General features: G+C 33.7%; 1 protein-coding gene across 1 annotated transcript in view; it reads left to right on the top strand.

The window, feature by feature from the left end:
- LOC123674627 (lachesin) overlaps positions 1–23,959 on the top strand; it is a 250,357-nt gene that overhangs the window by 203,071 nt on the left and 23,327 nt on the right. Inside the window, exons 4-6 of the mRNA XM_045609564.1 lie at positions 2,452–2,622; positions 8,486–8,614; positions 21,846–21,984. Of these exons, the coding sequence (XP_045465520.1) occupies positions 2,452–2,622; positions 8,486–8,614; positions 21,846–21,984 (439 nt within the window). The remainder of the gene's footprint in view (positions 1–2,451; positions 2,623–8,485; positions 8,615–21,845; positions 21,985–23,959) is intronic.

Genomic DNA, 23,959 nt, shown 5'->3' with positions numbered 1-23,959 from the left:
ATACTTTTTAAATCCCTATGTAGTCCTGGTTTCTTCATATATAGAAAACATATATTTCATGTGAAATGTTCTCTTAACATCAGTTTTAGAAGAATACATAAGAAAAATGTATCCGTTATAGTGCTAACAGTTTGATTTGATTCCTATAAATCAGTAGAAAAAGTTGGACTTAGTTCGAACTTGCTCCGAAAATTATTTATTCATGATAAATTCTATAAAAACATTACTCAAGGTTATTGGCGCATTCGCCATTCTGTATCCTATTGAATAATCAGTTTTGGTTTTAATATTTTTTGGAATTCTCATTTTGAATTAGTAAAATTTTGTAGATCAGTATGAACTAACTCTCAATATGATGACGTATTCTAATCCATCAAAACTTGGTTGTGATTATGAAAATGATGGTCCCCTATGTATAGAAAAAAAAAATTCTCATTCAGATGAATGGGAGATGATCGTTAGAGAACAACTAACTCTATCCATAATTAATTGAAAGTATGAGCAACAAGTGCAAATATTGGTGTAGAGCAATTCGCGCTTCACCAATTGCAATTATTCATTAATCAATTGCTGGTTATCGATCAGAATATATTTGAATTTGATGTTCTTAATTTATAGATACATGAAAAAATTCGTTTGCGATAATTGGAATTCTTCAGCGCCCGTAAACAAACATTCAAATAACTGCCTGATATCTTAATGTATCATCTGCATATACAGGGTGTTTCATTATAAACTAGACAAACAGTAGATGCCCCGGGAGAATCATTTTTACCTTATAACATATACCTCGTTTTCGAAGCATAAGCTAGATACAGGGTGTGCAACTTTATTTCTGAGCAATATTCTATTTAGTGTGGCCAGTTATGTATAACCTCTGAAGTTACGATTTCTGGTCATATCAGTATATTTTTGAGTGCTCAAATATTTTTCATAATTCGTACACAATTTTTTTTTACATGTCTTGATAGGTACAGCAAAAACAAATTTACTCTGGAATTATTGAAATGTTAAACGAATATACTTCTTTTCATACCTTTCAACATGAATATGATAATTGAATCGAAGAATATCAAGCGGTTCCTTTATTTGAAGCCATTAATATCCTTCGATTGATTCAAATTTACATTCCACTGGCAAAACCTCAAGGTCGAAAGTTCGACCTCTAACAGAGATTCCTTGAAATTACAGGGAAATTTATTTCATGACTTCATATTACCATATGCCCTGAGTCATACCAGTTGCTTTTTTTAATTATGTTAGGTTAGAAATTTTTTTTTGTGATTTTTAATCTTTGTGATTTCTTGGAACCAATTAACACAATTGTAATTTTTACGTATCAGCGATTGTTATCGAGAAAGAGGTTGAATCCTTTTTTATAATACGCTTCATTTAATTAAAATTTTCAACGAAAGGTATGAACCTATTATCACAATGAAAACAAAAAACTCTACTTATTTGGTTTGTGATCCAAAAAATATTTTTTTTTAAATAAGAAAACTAACTAAAAGATTTTGAAACTTCAACGCTTTACAGTTGAGTAAAGAAGCGTCTGCTGAAACACGTTCATGGAAAAAGAATGTCTCATTTTGACCTGAAAAATACGTCCCTGAAATCTTGATACCAAATTTTAAATCACCTTGAATGTCATATTGTATAGGGTGGTCCAGATTCTAGTGCAATAACTTTGGCATCGAATAGAACAACCCTTTTCATGGAAAAAATTCCCATGTATCCTAACAAGGGATACAGGGGGTTAATGTTTGAAAAAAAATCAGTTTTTTACTTACAACTCTAGTATTATTACATTCATTTTTGAATCTTTAGGTTTTGAAGTATAGATAATGTAATATTCCGATTTAGATAAGTGTCACCTGCCACACTTATTCAGTGACGTAGATATAGGGGTACGATGATCCTTTTCTTATTGAAAATCTACACCACCGTCTTTTTTCCGAAAAAATTGTTTCTTTTCTGAAATCAACAGAGTTTCATCAAAAAAGGACTTCTGAATTTTTTTCATAGAATGTAGGTACCATTTTCGAAATAATCGAGTAAAAAGCAAATACTATCAACAAAAAAAAAACACTCTCCTAATTCGGAACATTACATTATCAAACCTTCAATACCTAAAAATCGAAACAATGAATGTAATAATACAAGAGTAATAAGTAAAAAATGTATTTCGTTTCAAACTTAAACATGTGTATCCTGAAAACGCAGCTTGTTAAGGTATATGTTTATAACAAATTTTTTTCATGGAAAGAGTTGTTCTTTCCTACACCAAAGTTATTGCACTGAAATCTAGACCACCCTGTATACTGTAAAAATCATCTATTCTCAAATAGAATAAAAAAAGGATACCGCATTCTCATTAAAAGGTCTCATTCTAAATTCACCCCCAACGAGATAGAAATCTACCCCTAATTTGAAATTCTCATCCCATTCCAGTGCCGCCGGATATCATAAACGACGACACTAGTGGAGATTTGTCGGTATCGGAGGGGGAGAATGCTACTCTTTGGTGCAAGGCAACCGGACATCCTGAGCCACGCATCGCGTGGAGGAGAGAAGACGGACAGCCCATCCTCATCCGGCGCCCAGGAAGGGAGGCCAACCGAGGTAGGTCGAATTTATGGCACCTTAAGACGTCGCGAATGCTAATGATTCAGCGCTTTTTATGTTTGTGACTTTTTATTCCGTTTCCTTAGGGTCCGGATTTTTCCTACTACGCGCATTAACGTATGAAAAGTTACGGGATTTAGTGGTGAGTTCTGCGTAATAAATGTCGTTCGTGTCATTTTAAAAAGTTGGCCATGAAGACCAAGAAAAACGCAACGGAATGTAGGGAGTTATAATGTTTTTGAGAGTGAATCAAATTTTATGCCATACGAAATCATATCTGGTATTCGGAAAAAAGTTCGTGCTGTTTTTGAAGGGTGAAAATGTGAAAACTTATTCTGATATACCTATTCCACACTTCACTAAACGCCATCGCACTCTTTGTTCTTCTTTCATTGTTTCTGCACGAACCTATGTTAGTCCGAATTCTACCAATTCATAATGAAAACGTTTGGGACTAAGGGTCAGTTCCATAATCGAAAGTAAAGTATCCTTTTCCGTGATACAAATTTTCCCTTCACAAATGAAAAGTGTTCCATAAACAAATTTTAATATTGACGAAAGCTTTGTAATGTCCATCATCATTGAGTCCGGCCCTTGATGGCAAAATAAAGATCATTTTTTTTCGATCATGCTCTTAGACTAGGCATTCCATCACCACGTGATCCGGAGTTTCTTTCGCAGAATCTACACTCGCTGGACTCATAAGATGGCTTTATTGTGAAAAACTAGTTATAAATTTATGATTCAAAGTATTGTCCATCGCTGGCACTTCTTTCTCCCATCATTCGGGCAGCGTACGAATCCTGTCTTGAAAAATCTTTTGAAGTGATTCACGAATTTTTTACTCCTTCATAAGACCGGAAGTGCTGGTCAACCAGGCCGTGTGCCATTGATCGAAACAAGTGAACAACGTCTGGAGAATACAGCGGGTGGGGTAGATTTTACCATTTAAACGTTTCCAAGTATGTCTTGACCACTTCCGCAACATGAAGTCGAGCATTATCATGCTGTAAAATCACTTTATTATGACTCTCGTTGTATTGCGGCCGTTTTTCTTTCAATGCTCGGCTCAAACGCATTAATTGCGTTTGATGACGATTCAGTATTGTTTCAGTAGGTTTTAACAACTCATAATAAGCTACACATAGCTGGTTCCACCAAATACTGATCATGACCTTGGAACCGTGAATATTCGGTTCGGCCGTCGACGTGGAAGCATAGCCGGGATATCCCCATGATTTTCTGCGCTTGGGATTATCGTAATGAACCCATTTTCTGTCTTCAGTCACAATGCGATACATAATTCCCTTTCGTCTTTGCCTTACAAGCAGCTGTTCACAGGCAAACAAACGCCGTTCAACAGCTCTTGGCTTCAAATCGTTCGGCACTCAGTTTTCTTGTATCTGAAGCAGCACCATGACTTTCAGACATTGTGAAATGGCTTGTTGCGTAACTCCCAATGATGCTGCAAATTCTTGTTGTGTCTGACACGAGTAATGCCTCCTATTCTGCATCTTCGAAAACCTTCTTCCAATTGAACTATAGAGATATTCTACATGAGAACAATTTTTTATCAACTTTCCAAACATAAATATAATCAAAATTTAATTGTCTGTATATAAAATATATTTATTTTATGTTCCATAAATTACAATATGTCGAATGTCACTAAGAATGAAATCTTTTGTTCGACTCATAATTGAAAGGTAATGATACTTCTGTACAATATTCCATCATAATTGGGCTTCACTTTCTCAGTTACGCTGCCCTGCCTTTCATGCATTTAATGAAGCCCTACTAGTTATTGAAAGCATAAATCTGGTGAAATTGAATACAATTCAAAACCAAGAATATCAACAATACCAGAGAGAGCTCGAAAAACCTCATGTTTAATCTTAATAAGATCGCAAACGATTGCAGCAGAAATATGTTAATGAAGGCTTATGCCTGGGCCAAAGCGAAGATTTCATGCTACCTTCTGAACTACGTCAGCTCCTGATTGTGTGAGAGCTCAACAAAGTTAACAGCGGAGACGTCGATCCTTTATGAACTCAACAAAAGGATCTTCCAAGATGCTGTGTTGAATTCTGGCACATAACACTGAAATAAATATCTAGGGTCTATATATAGCCAGTAATAGAATGAGTTTTATTCAGCCTGCACGCTCTAGTGCTGAAGTGGATAAATTCGAGATTGAGTATTGAAATTTCGGATGGTATTCTACATACAATGACGCAAATTCGACCAAAATTGGGTAGATTGAAGAAAATCACATGCGCATGCAGATAACCGCAACGATAATGATGGTCATCTGAATAATTCATTGACAAAGACGAAATGGAGCAAAGCATGAAGATTGTTGCAACTATCCAACAGCTAGTATGAATTGAAATGTGAATTCTAAAAATAGTTCAACTAGAAAATCAAATGGTTTAAGTCATCTCGAAAATAAAAAATTAGATGCACCACTTTGAAATAATTTCAGCAAAATGTTGTGCGTAGATTTTCAATTGTTCGATGTATTTATATTTTCAATATCGAATTCTACCTCAATGTTTTTTCATTTTTAACCAAATGTTAATAAAAAACCGAAGCAATTTTATATTTCCATTAATAATTCAATAATTTGTTTTTCATACCTTCTGTTTATTGAGGTTCCTTCTCCTATCGGAGGTTGAAAATCATCACGTAAATTTTTATTTTATGCTTTCCTGTTTTCTCTTTTTTTTTATTCTTTTATTCATTATTATTTTCATAGCTGGAAGATTGTTATATATCTCATTGTTCATATTGACGAATAAGCATTCAAAATTGGAATTCTATCGGATATTAACAATTGATGTTCGAGGATAATTCATAAAATAATTAAAAATCAGTTTCATTCATTGCAAAATAATATATCTATCGAACTTTTGAATCCATTCCAGCCAATCATGTGTAGTACTATAGAAATTTTGAATCAAAATTGCATATTTTCAAAACTTCGCGATATAAATCATGTTTTCAGCTCTGAGAATGCATTAATCTCGAGAAATAAAATATTTCCATACATAATTTCTCCATTTCAACTTTCATTGGTAGAATTTCAACCTTTGATAAACAATGCTTTAGAATAACCGATTATACAGAGTGTCAATTTTAAAAAGTACCACCAAACTGAAATCTTGAATAGGAAGGGGAATTGAGAGATACTTTGGTCCAAAGGTAATTCGATTGTCTTTTCGAAAATGCCATACAATTGATCTTTTTGATTAGTAGGTACTTCCAAAATTAATAATAATAAGAATATTAACGATAGAGAGAGTTGCAATGAATCATAAAAAATTTCTCACTAGAAATTTTCAACGACAAAAATATAACCTTTTCCTCAAATTATTTTAATTTAATTTTAATTTTCCTTACGTTTTGGAAAACTTCAACTTGAATTTTTTCAATTCTTCTACATTTCCTGGCTGTGTTTGATACACAACGGACTTTGAATGTCACCAGAGGAAAAAATCTAAAGGAGTCAAGTCTGATGAGCGTGGTGGCCATTCAATCGGTCCTTTTGAACCAATACATTTATCCTTGAAATGATCTTTGAGTCATCGAAATGATCTGTGACTCATTTCCTATTCTTCTCTTCTTACTTTTTGACAATACTAACCAAAAAATTCCCTTGAAATTTATTTTTAAAATGGTCATTAAATCGCATTCAGAACAAGGTGTCACTCAAACCCCCTTTCCATTTAATATTTTAAATGTCACTGTCAACTCGCTCACAGGTTTGATACAAATTGATAGAATTGGCCGTATAAAATTACTCCCTACGAACCAAAGTGTTCAACTTCTTGAATTTTTTCTGATTTTGCTTTTTGGCTGAGATATTAAAAGTGGAACTTTTTCAAATTGACACACTGATTACCAAAATTTTGACAAATTTCTTCGGTTCCAGTAAAAAAGCTTTTTTATAGTAGATTACGATCCAGCTCGAAAGTGAATCCATTCAGGAACTCGTGTCTTTCGTAAGCAATAGAATGGCAGAACAGGAGTGTAAGAAGAGCTATATGTTGAACTGTCACGTACATATTTTTCCAGGAGGACAAATACCCAAATCATTCTCAATGTCTCTTTTACCAGCTCAGCCTTCATGATTTATGTCGACTCTATGCATCGGATTCGGTTTCGAATACAAGGCAACGTCTCGGTTGTTCGAATATTGGACATTAAACAGATGGGTTTTTCCTTTGCTTCAGCTACGATACGCTTTGAGTGCCCTACTAGTGAATTTATATTGAAAAACAGAAGTTTCGATGGATTAAGCATTTCAGAAATAATGTAATGATTCCAGAGAATGAAAATATTATGAATGTTAAATTTCTATTACAATTTCTACCATATAATTTGAATGAAAAATGTACTTCGGATGATGTGCTTTAATATTTTTTTTCTACATTAATGCAAAAAGCAAAACTTTATTGAACTATATTTAGTGGAAGAAGAAGTTCTTTATTACACTAGTGCAATAATTTATTGCCATCAATTTTACATGGTTCGTCAATACAGTTTTTATTGCACTCATCTGTCATTCTACTTCAACGTGCTGTCATCATGACAAACAAATATTTCAGCCTGAAGGAAATAACGATGTACAGTTACCAAGTACTAGTACGTTTACAGCAGTAACAAATCAAGAAGTGGATTTAAAAAGTACTTCACTACGAAATATTCATATTGAAAATTGCACCAATTGTTCATTCACTTTCAACATTGAGGGTAAAAATAAAGTTTGAGTTATATTGTTCGTAACTTATGAGTTCCTGTTTCAATGCAAATCAATATTAATAATAAAGTATTCAAGTCGCGCTTTTCATTTTCCTACACCTAGTGCCGCACCTCAATAAATCATTTTTTGCTTTTTGCATGAACGTAGAAAAAATGTTGTATGCAACTCGTGCAAAAATTGTTTATTTATAAACATTCACTTTTTGCACTTGTTGCATAAATAACTATTCCACAGTTTTAGATTGATATTTATTGAGTGAAAAATTGTTCAATATTTCTCGAGAAATTGAATGAGAATTGTGGTCAATATTTAGGAAAAACCTTATATTTCAACTTGACAGCGCTGAAGAGTTTCATATGGTACTACTTTCTTGGTATCGTGGATTTTTGACATTATGAGGCTGAATAGTAGTTTCTAAATCATAGTGAATGATGATGATGGTAGACAAAGAACAAAGTAGATAATAAATGAACCGTCAGCCAATTTCTATTATAACAGAATATAAAAAATGATAGGGACGGCAAATATGATACAGTGAACAAAAGCCAGAAACTGTAGAGTTCAGTTTCATTTTGCAAACTGTTGAGTATAGATGATCAGAGCACAGCAGAGGAGGAACGTTCAAAAATAATTTCAAAAGAAAAGCATGGTCTCCAACAATATTCATGAATGATCGCTAATAAAACTCAGTTTCTATAAAACGGCCACGTGAAAGATGAGATCTATGTCAATGCTCCAGAATTGATTTGAGACCTTAAAAATGGAATTCGTGAAGTTATCGAGGATATACAGCTGCAAATATGAAAATTAGTCATAGAAATTTCCTTCACAATATGTATTCATTTTGATATTCTACCATATTTTGCCAACAAAAATATCTTCCATGCAGAAATAATTACATTAAATTGACTCATTCATAAATAATCGACAGAAAAATCGATTCATCTTTATTAACTGTGGAAGTTAACTTTTCAATTCGCCCGACCCAGTTTCAAAGACATTCTGGAAAATTCCATCTCGGGTATCTCATCCCTCACCATATTTCTTATTCTTTCCTATTCGACAATGATGTCACTATGTCTTTTTTTGTTTCAGTTGAAACCTACAACGGAAGCAGTTTATTCTTCTGGCGGTTGGACAGGAAACAAATGGGGGCTTACTTGTGCATTGCGAGTAATGATGTTCCTCCGGCTGTGAGCAAGCGTATAGCTCTGAATGTCAACTGTGAGTATAAGAAAAATCGACAATCTTTCCTTTCAATTGACGCCCCTATTTGCGCCATCAGATCGGACGTATTACATCGCCTGGAAAATAATTGAGCTCAGGAAACTCCACATAAATCAATTCCATACGATCTAGTCGTTTCAAAAAGAGTACAGTACAATTGGACGGATTATTTGGAAATCTAAAACTTAGGACAGTTTTTTTTTTTCGTGTTTGTTCAACGGAACAGTTACAACAATCTTTGCACATTCTAAAATATACATTTGAAAATATCAGAGAGGGAATACTTATTTGTTTTACTGGGCAGGAAAGTAGTAGATTGACTGCCGCAGCTCATAATTCATAGCCGAACGTAGAGAGGCTAGAAATTCAGCCAAGGCAGTCAATCTACTTTGCTGTCGAGTTGAACATATAATTTTCTCCGAATGTTTTCATTGATATGTGTAGGATATTTTATTTGCAAATTATTACAATTCTCACAATCTTTTTTCCTGTTGTGATAAATTAAAACGAAATCTGATAGAAATCGCAATTGTTGGAATGGTTTGTTGCTATGAAAATGTATATGTCCACAATAAGTATAGTTTGACAACTGAAATATCTGACAGTTTTTTTGGAAAATATTCATATTATGGATAGTGATAGTGACATAGAAGTATTTACTCCTCTAGAAATAAGGGACAAAAAATAATGATTGTCAGAAAATATTGAATGTTTTATTTCCATTGAAAATAACCACTTTGCTGCCTAGGCAGGACAACTAATACTTTGCTGATTGATATGTGACTGCAAAATTAATATTTGCTGTCAATCGGAGAAAAAACATTTTTCGTAGATTTGAGGAGTTCATTATGGTAGATGCGCGATCGGATTTTCATCAAAAAAAAGCATAGGTGGTTTATTCAAAATTCAAATTTCACCCTGATTTACTCATGGAATATAAGTGTCACATTGAAACCGTCCTTGAAAAAGTTTTTTCTTCGACAAAAAATTAAAAGGTTTGTTGTTTGATTCATATAAACAGGTTCCTGCAATGGTACGTTGCGCTTACATAGCTGCCAAACCAGCCTTTTGAGTAATTTCGTTTCAGGAAATTATTTTCCAATATATAAGGTAAAAACACTCAATAAATAGTTGATTCTTCAAATGGATCACCTCATATATCTCTTATATTTTGGGTACTGATAGAGATATTTAAAGCCATTGAAAATATATGTGATGGTATATTTAGAAAATCACCTATCTGTTGAATTATTCTTTGGGAACACCCTGTATATAAGAGAATTATTTTCTGAGATGCAGAAATGAAAATAAAAGGAACCTACTAACTACCTTCTTCAATTTTGGCATTGCAACACATTATTTCAAGACCTTGTATATTCTATAAAAATGAGGAAAGCACTGATGTGAAGTCTCGACCTTTAAAACGCTCGTTTATTCATACCCAACTGCACCTAAATATGTATATATTGGTCCACAAGGGTTCAATTGGTGCATGAATTAACGAGTGCTCAAAACCTCCTAAATTCACCCAAATCTTCATCTCCGTCAGTTTTTTGGTCGCGGAAATCTTAGGTAGTTTTCTTTCGGTATTCCTATTAAATTCTCCAAAGTTCTTATTGAGCAATTGACATAAAATGACACACGGGGCTTTAAATATTCGTTCTACATACAATATTCATTTTCATTTCGATCGAACGTTCAATTTTGAAATTAACAGGAACGCAAAATTTCTAACGGCCATATTTGAAAGATCTCCATGTCGGATTTTGTAATTTTTTTCAAATATCATAGTTGATTCTCCTCTTTTCACTCTGGTATTCTCATATCCAAAAATATCATATTTGACAAGAATTTATGAAATTAATTCGGGAATAATTTCAAGGTAGAAGAACTTTATCAACATCTGCCAGTCAAACTCAATAATTGGCAATTAAATTTTTCAGTGCTATAAAAGTAAAAAGCCAATACCGACAGTCTACACAGAGAAAATTCCAATGCGATTTATGGATATCCCTCTATCTCCTCTGCAGCAACAGTATCAGAATCCCATTCAACATTATCTCTCATCTTCAACAGTGGAAGTGATTTGTATTCCGTCGTAGATTCTCGTAGATTTCGTCGAATAAGATTCCTGATATTTTTCATATGGTTCTGACGTGTCGACAATTCCTGGAATTCAAATTCAATTCACACCTCCGTTGACAAAGATGAAATATTCGGGGATATCGAAATATAAAATGCCAAAGTTTCGTGGCTTTTTGAACATTACGAAGGATTTCCTTTCATCTTTGAATATCCTTTTCATTCAGAAAATCATGAAATTGTGAAAGTACACTATTCCAAAAATTAATTGCGGTATAAATTCATATCGAAAAATATAATTCAAATTCTAATAAAATCACTATTAATATCAATTCCCTCCCGATGCTCACTGAGAGCATCTCGAGAACTAAGAGAAAAAATCTTCAAGGATCTTCAGAAATAGATTTTCATCTTTGAAATTAAGAAAATCCATGTATTTTCGAACCATCAGCATTTTTTTTTTTTGGTTTTCTATTAATTGTGATACATTGCAAAGAAGGCCATTTTCTTTATTCATTTTCAATCAAAAACGGCATAACCAATATTTCTTTAATTCATACCGCTAAATGGGTAATCAAATGACCTTTCATTTGATATATCACAATTCCACTTGAAACAAAAAAGTTGCGGGGGGTGCCAAACATCAAATTAAAAAATCCAGAACGTAACTTCCTTTTGAAAATAAAATCGACGGGTGAGAGGATTTTCCTTACTAATTCTTCGTACAAAGATTATGGGCTTGTTGCTTCACTTTTTGGCACGCTGTATGAGCAGCATTCAATAAATTCGTATTCCAGTTGGAATCTGTCTTCCAGACATTTTAACATCTCCTAATCGCTCGGAAAATGCACACATAGTCATTAGTTATGGAAACATACAGGTAGCGTAATTAACTCTTTATGTATAATAAACGAGATTGATATTTAGTTTACCAGCCAAACAAAAGGTTTGTATGCACGATGGGACGATATAATGAGATCCTTTGAGTATTAATGTCGTGAACAGCTGTTTGACTGGCGTACTTGATTTCCGAGCGTGGCTTCATTGAATACGTTCTTGGGTAATTTAATAGGAATTTAATAAAGGAACTTGTGGATAGTTTTGTCTTAGATTTACCTATCGTTTGCATTTCGTGTTCTCGCCTAAATTATTTTTGTATTGGCACTGTTTCTATTCGATTCTAGTTCATATTTGGATCCTCTACAAAATTCGATCTGAAATCAACAAGAATAATCAATCGACTCTAGTTCAATGAAATTGTTCACATACAATTGCGATTTTATAAATGATTAGAGACTACTAAGATGTCTTAAATACTGGTGTGCTTACTTAATCTTGAAAAACCTCAAGATTAAAGTGGCGACTTTAGATGGGACCAGTCTTCTTGGATTTCAATGGTATTGGTCCATTTTCACTTCATTTCTTATGGCGCTCAAGTCGTCTTTCTGTCAACGTTGTGTTTTGAGGTTTAAAAAAATAATCAAGGATGCCGTGGATTGGCCAATTCTTTATATAGCCCAACCTCAAGGAGGAAGGGGGAATAGGGATCCATGCAAAGCCGATTCACCAGAATTATTTTAAACAAAATCTAATCAGTGAACACACCATTATTTTAGACATCGTAGAGACTACGTATTGTTTTGAGTTTAGATGTTTTTCTCCGTAGTTTTGGGTACTGTGTTCGCTACAGTTCCATTTGAATTATTTTATACCCATAGGCAAAATTTCAACTCAGATTAATTGTCAGTAATAACACAAATAAATCAGTAATTGTTCGAAAAAAATTCATAACAGATTTGGGTAGCTTGTTGCTCGGAAACAGACAGACTCTGAAGATGGAGATATGTTTCCTGAAAGCAACAAGCTTGGGAAAATTGTTAGAATTTTTTTGATCATTTTTCATTGTTCGAGTGTTATTTGGATAGAAATATTTTTGCTTCTATAATTTTATTAATATTCTCATCAGTATTATGACCAAAACATGACATTTTGAATATTTGAAACCTCAAAATCGAAATAAATAATCAAATTGTATTCATAGCAGCGTGATAGTGTGATAACAGCCTTATAGTATCATTAGAACTGGAAAACAAATATTTAAGCAGTCATATTGACATATCTCCTAGTTTGGTTATGTCCAATAACGAACTCAATCGAGATCAGAGTTACCCAAAAAATTTGAAGTTTATAGGTTTTCATATTTATCGTCAGACGTTCCACTTTTTTTGCTACAGCTTTCATTAGAAAAACTCTAACTGGATTATGGGTGCTATCCTCTAAATCGTTTCAAATCGATTAATTTTAGCTACATTCGTTCATATATATTTATGTTGTAGCCTTCGATTATTATTAGGAGTTTGAAATATATAATCGATACAGAAGCAACACTTTCCACTAAAATCATAAAAACTTGCACACCGATGTTAGATTAGCTTCCTCGAATAACTTTTATCGTTATAAAGCAACAAAAAACATAATTCAGATTATTGTAGTACAGATTGCATTTAGTATATTTCCGCCTCTAGTCCTCACACAAAAATATTTCCAACATTTCAAATGAACGTTTTATTACCCAGCAGATTCCATTATACGTAGGTTTATTCCCGCCACGGAAGAAATTACCATGAATGTACAACCCCAGAGCGCGAAAAAACGTGAATTGGATACATAAACTAACAGCGCCCCAGTTTCTCGATCCTGCAACACATGTTGAAAAAAAAAATTAAACCGATTATCAGAAGCGGCATGGTGCACAGGACGATATTCTAGAAAAAAAAATCCAGCGAACTTTTTTCATTCTTCATATATGCAAGCAAGAGCGTTGTGTAGTAATTCCTGGTGTTTTCCGTTATGAACCATTCACAATAACAAGGTATTTGCATTTTCTATCGGAGAATTCTAGATATCGTAAATCTCACTATTAATATTCAGTCGACTCATTGTCGAACACGTTGTTTTATGCAATCCCATTCTTTCGATTATTTTGGTGGATTTTGGGCGCTATAAACATCGGTATTTCTTTTATTGACAAGTTTTTAACAAATATCCTGCAAAAAAATCATGAATGATATATTCTTCTGAAAAAAATGAAATAATAAAAGAATCATGTCAAAATTATAAATATGAATAAATTGACGAGTCGACGAAGTACCTGCATATCTCATAAAACAACGTTCCCTAAAACTATCACCAGATATTTTCTGATATTTGATGGTATTCTGAAACAATGTTTTCAAACGGTAATATTCACCTTTTCTCATTTCAATTATTTTTCTAAGATTTATTTTCATTTCAAAATAATTGAATGCAACAAAACATTCAATTCATATTTTGTCATTAACGTTGTAACTTTTTTCATTCTGGAAAAAAATTAACAAAATGGATCACATTGAATTAAATTTTCATTATGGTAGTTACATGAAAAGTGACTCAAATTGAGAATAGGAAAACACAAAATGGAGAATCCGCCTATTGAAATAAATTCTTCAAAATACATTTTATAAAAGCCTTCTTTCCAGAATTGTAATATACCACCTTCATGGGAAATGTAGGTAGGTACTAAATAATTCCCAAAAATTCATTTTCCTACAACTGCTCTGAAAATTAGCGTATTCTTCATAGCTTACTCAATTTCAAAGCTATGTATTGCTCATACTGTGGGAAAAATTATTTCTCACGGCACTTCGCACACACATCGCTTGGTAGACCAATGAAATTGGGCTTTTGAGTCGTTTCTATGGAAATGCAATAAATTAGCACATACTGTCAACGAAGGCCATTTTAATTTGAATCAAGTCCATCACTTGAATTATTGAAATTTGTGCAGTTGTAGGAAAAGTATAGTGTGCAACTTGTGCAGAAAGTCCTTTTGTCACTCGCGAGAAAAGTTGGACTTTCCCTACTTGTTGCACAATATACTATTCTATCGGGAGACTTGGGTACTATAATTTGAAGAATGAACTGACAGACACACATACATTTCATAGTCATCAATACATTTGTACCTACTCATTCTTATAAGAAATGTCTTTTTTATAATATATTGAAACTGATTAAATAAAATCTAAAAATCAAGAATATTATTTTGTTGTTAATCTATTTTATTAAATCACATACAACTCGTATGTGAGCACTGGTTGCTGACTGATTTTATACATCCAACTCCCAAACTTTCTAAATAGGAAAACTAGTTTAAATGATTTAGCAATTTTGAATAAGCAGAAAAAAGTTTGTTGTTTTTTTTTTAAACATTTCAGAAACTAACTGAAAAAGAATGTCCAAATCATCTGTTGTAAACATGTATTGGTTTTAATAAGCCTTGAACTAGGTTTGCAACGTCAACATTCTCCTCTGAATCAAATAAATCTGAGAGTTCCAGCCGAATCACTCACTCTCCATGGGAAGTAACACATTGCCTAAACTAATTACAAACTTATCCGAAACAAAAGTTAGTTGACGCGTGATATACTTGCAAATACAATTTTCCCACGGATCAGCCCTAATGAGGAGTTACGAGACTGAGGTTTCAGCCCAAAGGACCAGGCACACGTCGGAAATTTTTGGCGTTTAAATCTTAACGAAGGAAGGGGAAAGGATGTCGGTACAAGACAAAATGTTGCCCTGCTTGTTTTATGAAATTTACGAATATACATAATTTAATCATAAGAGATGTTATCGAAGCATAAAACGACTAACAAAGAAAATTTACATACTTTTTTCAAGAACTTTTTCATAATGTCTGTTATTTTCGAATGTTGAGCCGAAAACGGTCTCAAACAATAATGTTCGACTAACTTATGATGAATCCATCATCAGATTGGATAATTTTCGAAATAGCTAGAAACTTGAAATGTTGAGAGGGGTTTTAACGAGGTGGCATTCTCGTTATGTGCCAAAGTTTAACTATACTCCTCTCTTCTCAGCGTTTTTGAGATTTCACCACCTTTCAGTTTGAGTGGAGCAACCTCAAACATTCCTATGATTTAGGTGCCGTACTTTTCCACTTCTGAATTCGTGCAAGAATTGAAAATACTATTTTGCTCTTTAATTATTTTCAATTTCAAAAGAACCGCATTCTCAGCCTTATGTCTCATTATGACATTTAAAATCTCTTACCTGTTTTCAACTCATTCCTTAGTTATACAAATACACTGATTGCCTCCAAAAGCGCAATTGGCGCAAAATGAACGAATGAAAAAAAGCTACCGACTTCATTTCCTCATTTTATGAAAACTAGTCCGTAATAGAATATAATTTTCAATTTTGCTCGTAGTAATTCTACTTTCACGATGACGTCAACTTAAAAAGACACCTTGATGCAGACGTGTATTTCAGGAGTTCCTATCGTATCATGGGTTTTATAAAATTGGACCCCCCACTAGTTGCCAGTCACGAGATGAACAGTAAATTTCTCCCCAGCTTCGTTACTGGCAGAGGCGGCTCTAGACTTTTCGGTGTTAGGTTCCGATAAATATTTTAGTACCCTCCCAACCACATTTGGTAGAATGTTTCTAGTGTCCATTCCAATTATGATTCATTTTTAATATAATTGAAATATCAATCTTATGAAGGTCTGTTACTAACTGTTCCTTCAGTTTTGTTTTTCTACCCTTTGCATCATAAAGTATTTTGTACTGCTAGAATGGTACATCTAAGAACAATGGAAAGGATTAGATGTTTACAGTGTTACTCCCGAAGAACTTTTTATACACTATTCGACAACTTTATGAGACAAATTATATTCAACTCATGCAATGAATTCCGTAACATAAAACACTCGAAACACATATACATATATTACATATTACACCAACATTTTTTCAACGATAGACGACAAGAGCAGCTAGTACAAACTGTCATATAGCATTATATAGATTTCAAATATACCATACCACTCAATAAGTCTTCGAAACTTTGAGACTGCGAGATTCAAGATGTATCTGGATCTTAGCAAGAATATACTACACCTCCTCACTGGATTCCTCACAGGGCAATGTCGTCTTAGCAAACACCTCATGACAATGGGTCTAGCAGAAAATGAAACTCCGGATCATCTAGTGACCAAATGCCTCGCCATCACTAACCAACGCAAAATCTGCTCTGGATAAGAAACTTGTAAAAGTGAGGAAGTAGCCTACTTGAAGCCATCCTAGATACTGGAGTTCATTTAAACTCTGGAACTGGAAGGCAAGCTGTAGATCACGCTATAGTGAGAATAGTGCTGATGGGAGGTACAATAGACCATTTGGTCGCAGTGCAACAGAACCCCTTCAAATAAATCTAAATCTTTAGGGGTATAAAACAGAATAACCTTATGGTAAAATAGTTACTGAGTGATTGCCACATTGCTTGGTACCTATTTCTGCTGTCCTCTGCTCAGTTTTCTACAATTTCGAAAATCCTTACTTATAACGGGTGTTTTTTTTCGAGGTATATAACTTCAAGTTGGCATTTCTGTTCAAGATGGCAACCGATTTAACAGTTGTCAAGTGATTTATTCTCAGTTTGGTTTGGCAATTCATCATGAATAGACTCACGCCTGAACAACGCTTGCAAATAGTGCAGTTTCATTTCGAAAATAATGGTTCTGTGCGGAATACGTATCGCGTACTACGTCCATTTTATTTTATTTAGCGCTGAAGCGCACTTCTGGTTGAATGGCTACGTCAACAAACAAAACTGCCACATTTGGAGTGAAGCTAATCCTCAAGTGTATGTCGAAACACCGTTACATCCAGAAAAACTGACTGTTTGGTGCGCTTTATGGGCTGGTGGAATCATTGGTCCGTACTTCTTCAAAAACGATGATGGCCAGAACGTTACAGTCAATGGTGATCGGTATAGAGCCATGAATACTAACTTTTTCATTCCTGAATTGAACAACCATGATGTCCAGGAACTGTGGTTCTAACAAGACGGCACAACATGTCACACAGGTCGTGCCACAATCGATTTATTGAAAGACACGGTTGGTGACCGCCTATTTCACGTTTTGGACCTGTGAATTGGCCTCCAAGATCTTGTGATTTAACACCGCTAGACTAATTTCTGTGGGGCTATGTAAAGTCGTTGGTCTATACGGATAAGCCACAAACCCTTGACCATTTGGAAGACTACATTCGCCGTGTTATTGCCGATATAAGGCCACAAATGTTGGAAAAAGTCATCGAAAATTGGACGTCCAGATTGGACTACATCCGAGCCAGCCGTGGCGGTCATATGCCAGAAATTATATTTAAAATGTAATGCCACAAGATTATCTTGCGGATAAATAAAATTCATGTCAATCGAATAATCCATCGTTGTTTTATTGCAATTTAAAGTTCTATAGCTCTAAAAAAACACCCTTCAGGAGTCAATGGCCGCATTCATTGTCAATGAACCAGACCGATGTTTTTGGTTGAAACATATAGAATTACGAATAATCCTCTGAAAAAACTGGCCAGAGTTTTCTAATATGTTGCAATATCAAAACAAAACAACGGACACAAGTATAGCACAGCTATCATTTATATGTGGCTCGGAGGCGGCAAAAAATAGATTAAATTTTTTCAAGGCGTAACCTTACGATGCCCAGGTAGAACCGCCTCTGGTTACCGGTGTCTCCCCACATCGGTAAACTTCGGAATATGCAGCGCGTCATTTGCATTCTAGCCTCCGTATTTTACTGCAATGGAATTGCAGGGTTAATATCAGAAAAATTCTAGTGGGACAATGCAAAACTCCCACAGATCCTCCCGTGTGACCTTATCCTCTTAATATTATAGTGAAAAAGGTTTGCGCAGAACTTTTGCATTTTCAAGTTTATCTCGTCCTCTTCGTCAGAATAAACTACGTAAACTCGAGTGGGAGTTCTAATCGTCTATTCATTTTATAGCAACTTCATGGGTATTTCCCAGAGGATCTAATACGGGGAATGCTGGTAGAAATGATATTCTCTCTATTTATTCTAAGAAGGATCGATAAACAAATGGTCAAACATTAGAAGTAGTATTATCTTTACCATTCCGAGAAGCCATGAAAAACAGAGAGATTTTTTTTCTGAAATCGATCCAGAATGCCTACTTTCTCGGAGCTAACTCAGATCACAAAATGAGCTCATCCAGAGTCCTTTTCGCTGCTACGCTACAAAATTTCCAGGACTGTACTTTTCGCGCTCAAAACAAACTCACATCAAAAACATACTGTTCTGTTTTTCTTCGTTAATAATAGTAGTAGATTTATTTTCCACACTTCCTTCGGCAAATATTTTGTCTGCTATGTCCACTTTATTTCTGAAAGATTCCTGAATATATTCTACGGCAACTTTTGAGGAATTTCAGCATCCATGACTTTTTAAAGCAATCTGTCCTCTGACCAAAATTGTTCAGATGATCGACGGAATCAATTTCCAGTATACATAAGGCTAAAAATTTGCAGAATTCTGCCAAACTTATGACTATTCCCACTACTTGTCTACAACCTTATCCAGTGAATATTTAATTAAAAAGTTTCTGGATGGCATGCAAAGTATTTTCTGGCATATAAGTTTCATTTATCACATCTTGTTAGGGTATTTGGTGGTTGCCTTTTATATTTCGGGAATTGGCAATATGGATGACTAAATGTCAAAAGCGACGTTACTAAAGTGAAGTAATACATTTTTAGCATAAAGAAACGTTTCAACACTCGAGCGCAAATTTTGTTGATTACAAATACTTGTGCAAATCTCGGCAAAAGAATTGATTCAACTTGCCGTTGAACTTTTAGGTTTCCTTTTTTAGGACTCATTTTGTTGTTTATTTTTAATTTAGATATTCAATGAATAAATATTATTCTAGATGTTATCGTTGTCAGTGGAGAAATCACTTATTGAAATCATTGCTAATTTTTACAAACAAATACCACTCCAAACATCCGCATTCAGTTGTGTTTCAATTTTATGACCCGAAAAATTCAATTATATTGGTAATTACCCAATAAAATAATTTTTTTTTTAATTTTGGTTATTGTGGAGCATGTTGGAAAAGTTGTATAATTTCTAAAATAACTTAATAACCCAACCCTGCAGAATTTGATACAAAGAAATATCACTTCATTATGATTACTAATGAATATTTTCTACCAGTTGTATCGAAATAACAATTAGCACTTTCTCTACCAACATGATCGTAACAATACCGACCTTTCATGATAAGGCCGAATAGGAACAAAAGTTTCGGCACTTTCGAAAGCCATGGATCCAATACGATACGCCGCATATTGAATTATAAACGAAACAAATTTTCCGCTAACGAGTTTCAGCAAATAATATGCTTTTCCAATGCCTTTCGAAGCGAAGCTTGTAAAGGAAAGCTCGTGGGAAAGAAACAAGTGTTTCGAATAAATGAAACAGAAACAACGAATCTGTTACATGTACAGGGTGATTGTTTATATTTCACTCAATAGCTATCTCAGTTAATAGTGGTCCTGCAAAAACTATTAAATGGGCATATATGAAGTATTTTTATGGGGATACAGAATTCAGTATTAGGAAATGCAAAAAAAGCATTATAAACATTATAAATTCTATGTGAACTGGTATTTTCAACTGGATCACCCTGTATTTCATTTCCCTAATCGGTAGACCTTTTTCTCCTGATTTTAAATACATATTCTTTATCGAGCTCATCTTTGTCAGTTTGCGAAAAATAAAGATTGGATACTTTTTTATTGGGAAATTTAAAATGTAAAAGATATTCAAATGATTATAAACTAAGAAAGTGATAATCTGAACAACAAATCAGAAGAAAAGAGAAGGGGAGAATCCTCGAAAACTAAAAAAATAACGATTGTGTATAGAAGTGAATTGGGGCCATTTTGAACACTTAATTCTAATTAAAGTTGATGAATGAATAAAACAGATACCATTTGTTTCAACACACCGCATTTCCCCTTATTTCATTCGATATATTCATACAAACACACCTGATGTTTCATTATCATTTATTCACTACTTTCAATGCTAACAAATTCTGGTAATTTTTATTTCAATCAAAAATATCAATTCAAAAGATGCAACTTAAGGTACTATCCTGATGCACCCCATGTATATCTTATTTTGTTGTTCTCGTTTCCCGTACAGATCACTCTAGTTATCTGTAATTTTCGAATATTCAGTCGAGAATGTTCTCCACAAACACGATAACTCTCGAGCAGAAAAATCTAATATTCCGGTGATTTTGAATCGAATCGAGTTGAGATTTCGAGTATATATAAAAAATAACGTTTTCAGGATAACATGATTAGAATCATAGAAAAGTCAAACCGAATATCGAAAAAAAATGAATAATATTTCAGTGACAGCAGTCAGCAGACCCAACCGAGTTGAAATTTCAAGTGTTTATATTATAAAATAACAATTCCAAGTTCCGTGCAAAATTTCATTCTATTGTCGGTGTCATAGAGCCATAGATAATTCAAGTTATATATCGAAAAAAAAATTATGAAAGCCCTATCGTGAAGTCAAATGCTTTTGAGCGCTCGTTCATTCATACGTCGATGGCACCGTTGAAAACCCTATACAGTTATGTGATCTCCAAGTGAATTCATCGTTGAAATTTCGTAGATGAGATAAGTTTCAATAATTTCGAAAGCATACTATTCAAAGTGATGAACCATAATCGGTTAGATGATGCACGATTTATTTGGAAAACTCCGAAAACCGTGAGTATCTAGAGTACCCTGGTTTTATTAAACAGCCCAATACGTATCCCATTCTTGACAACAATACCTTCTTTCTCATGCAAAACACCATTGTACTCGAGTATAAAACGTTCGCTGAAACGACAATTGTGAACGTATCTTCAAAGAGGTAATAACTCTCTTTTTATTTGCTCAACTGAACATATAAAACAGTCGTGTGCAATTTGGTTACGCTTAATCCAGAGGTGTTGGAGTCCTCAACATAAAATTGAAGCTTCAAATTACCGTCCATCATGCTTTATTATTATATACCACATTGCCACGGAGAAACTAACTGCTGTCGAATTCTTGAGAGCGTTAATCTGAAAAAAAAGCAATGAAACAAGGGGTCTAACAACGTGTTCTCATGCTATCGAATTTTATATCCGTTAATCTATCGAATTGAAAGAACTATTTTATTTTACCAGTTCGATTTTTGTTTCAGTTGCTCCTCTAATAAAAGTTCCTAATCAACTTCTTGGTGCTCCTCTCAACACAGATGTCCAACTTGAATGCTATGTTGAAGCATTTCCCAATACAATAAACTACTGGATAAAAAATAGAGCTGAAATGCTCATAAATGGGTAAGTTACTAATTCAACTCAGATAAATATTCCTTAACGTATTTTCAGGTAGTTTCATGATAGTATGATATGTAGGTATTTATATATGGTTTTTTTTCATATTTCGAAATATTTTGAGTTGAACCAGATAATAATAGTTTTAGTTTTCAGTGTTGAAATTTTTTGAAGTTTTTAAAATTCAACTGAGGAAAGTCTAGTGGGATTGAGTTTATTTTTGGAATATTATATTAAATATCGAAGAATACTTGGAAGTTATACAGTATTCAAATATACATTTTTCACTTTAACAACTGAATGAACATCCAAAATTGTTTGGATCAATCTGCAGCACAAATAGATTCCTATTATATGAATGATTACATTTCAATTATAGTTCAGTAAAAGCTAAATAATTGCTTTTATATTATCGCTTGGAAAATGTCATGAACATTTCAGGATAGGTATACATATACAGTGTGTTCCACCAATAACGCGTTGCTCGATTAAGGTTGAGCTCTGAAATTTTCGTTTTTTTTCGACACAGTATCATTAGGCTTCCTTAGACCTACATTCTCAAATTGCTTGGAAATTCCTACACAGAATGTACCAAAAAAGTGTAAATGGCCAAAGATGTTTTTATTGAATTTTCTCATTGCATGGAATAAATGAACCCAAGTCTGTTCGACGCTTCTTCGGAAAGACCTAATAACTTCGAAAAAAAGATTTATTTGGTAATTTACGCTTTCTTGGTACACCCTGAGTACTTCCGAAAATTTTGAGAGAGTAGATCTTATAGAGCAATAATATTGTGTCGAAAAGAAATTTGAAAATTTCAGCGCTGAGCTGAAATTGTTTTAATTTGATAACTCAAGTTATATGACAGTCAACAAACCATGCAAATTATACTGTTTTTCGAATTCGAACATAAAATTCAAAGTGGGAAAATATTTTATCAACCAATTGTTGTTGTTTTATGATGAAAAAAAATCGGTTTAGTAACGAAGCTGCAAAACGTTTTATTACGTCATGGTACTGCTAATATGAACAGACTATAAAACCCAACATATCAAGAAGAGAGAAGCGAAATGAAAATAATAATCACCGTAGTTTGAAGTTCACGCAGAATATAAAAAACTATATGGACAGATGGTTTCATACCATCCTCTCCTTCTTCATTTTTCCGATATTCAAAATCAGTGAACGATGCATTTATTGCTGCATCAAGATGTTTTACGATTCTGTTCGAGACCGCCATTAACCAGACAATGTTCGACCTCTTGTACCGAAAATCTACAGAATTGGGTCATTTTTTATCAAGTTAAGATGTTCCAATAAAATTCTTCTCAGCAGAACCCTAAGTGAATTAGGAACGTAAGAATTCCTGTCGCTTTATTACGAGTAAATCCTGAACATTTTCTTCGAACTAAATGGGAAGTCCTCACAAACTTTTCATTCAGATTCAGTGAGCTGTTTTCAATTCATACTGAGTGAACTCTCATCCGAATTAATTGAAAAATGCAGATACAGAATATTTACTAAACGGTTAAATCCTGAAAGTATTTCGAGAAAATTCTTCAAAGTTGTCACAAAGTAAAGAAAACTTCTTTTCCATTTGTAAGCAATTGATGTATCCTCTACCTCTAAAATCTAAGGGGATGGAAAATTTTATCAATATAAAGAATTCATGAAATTTTATGATATACATTCTCAAATCGCACACATCAATTTCTACTGAATATTGAAAGTTATTGAACTTCCGGAAAGCTTTGAAATTAAATTAAGTCCGTGTAAATTACATTGTTTGTAATTGGGAAACTTACTTTCAACGTTATTCAAAAAATATAATACACGGACAGAGATCTTTCCGCTCAAGTAACGATAATTGTTCTCGAAACGCTGTATAAATTATACCTATACATATTATAATGAAATACCTGGAAAGATGGAAGATTAGAATAGCTCTAATTCCAGGACACAAGAACTGAATTCAATATCA

Source organism: Harmonia axyridis, chromosome 3, assembly GCF_914767665.1.
Source record: "Harmonia axyridis chromosome 3, icHarAxyr1.1, whole genome shotgun sequence".
Lineage (NCBI taxonomy): Eukaryota > Metazoa > Arthropoda > Insecta > Coleoptera > Coccinellidae > Harmonia > Harmonia axyridis.
This window is presented reverse-complemented; position numbering and strand designations above follow the sequence as displayed.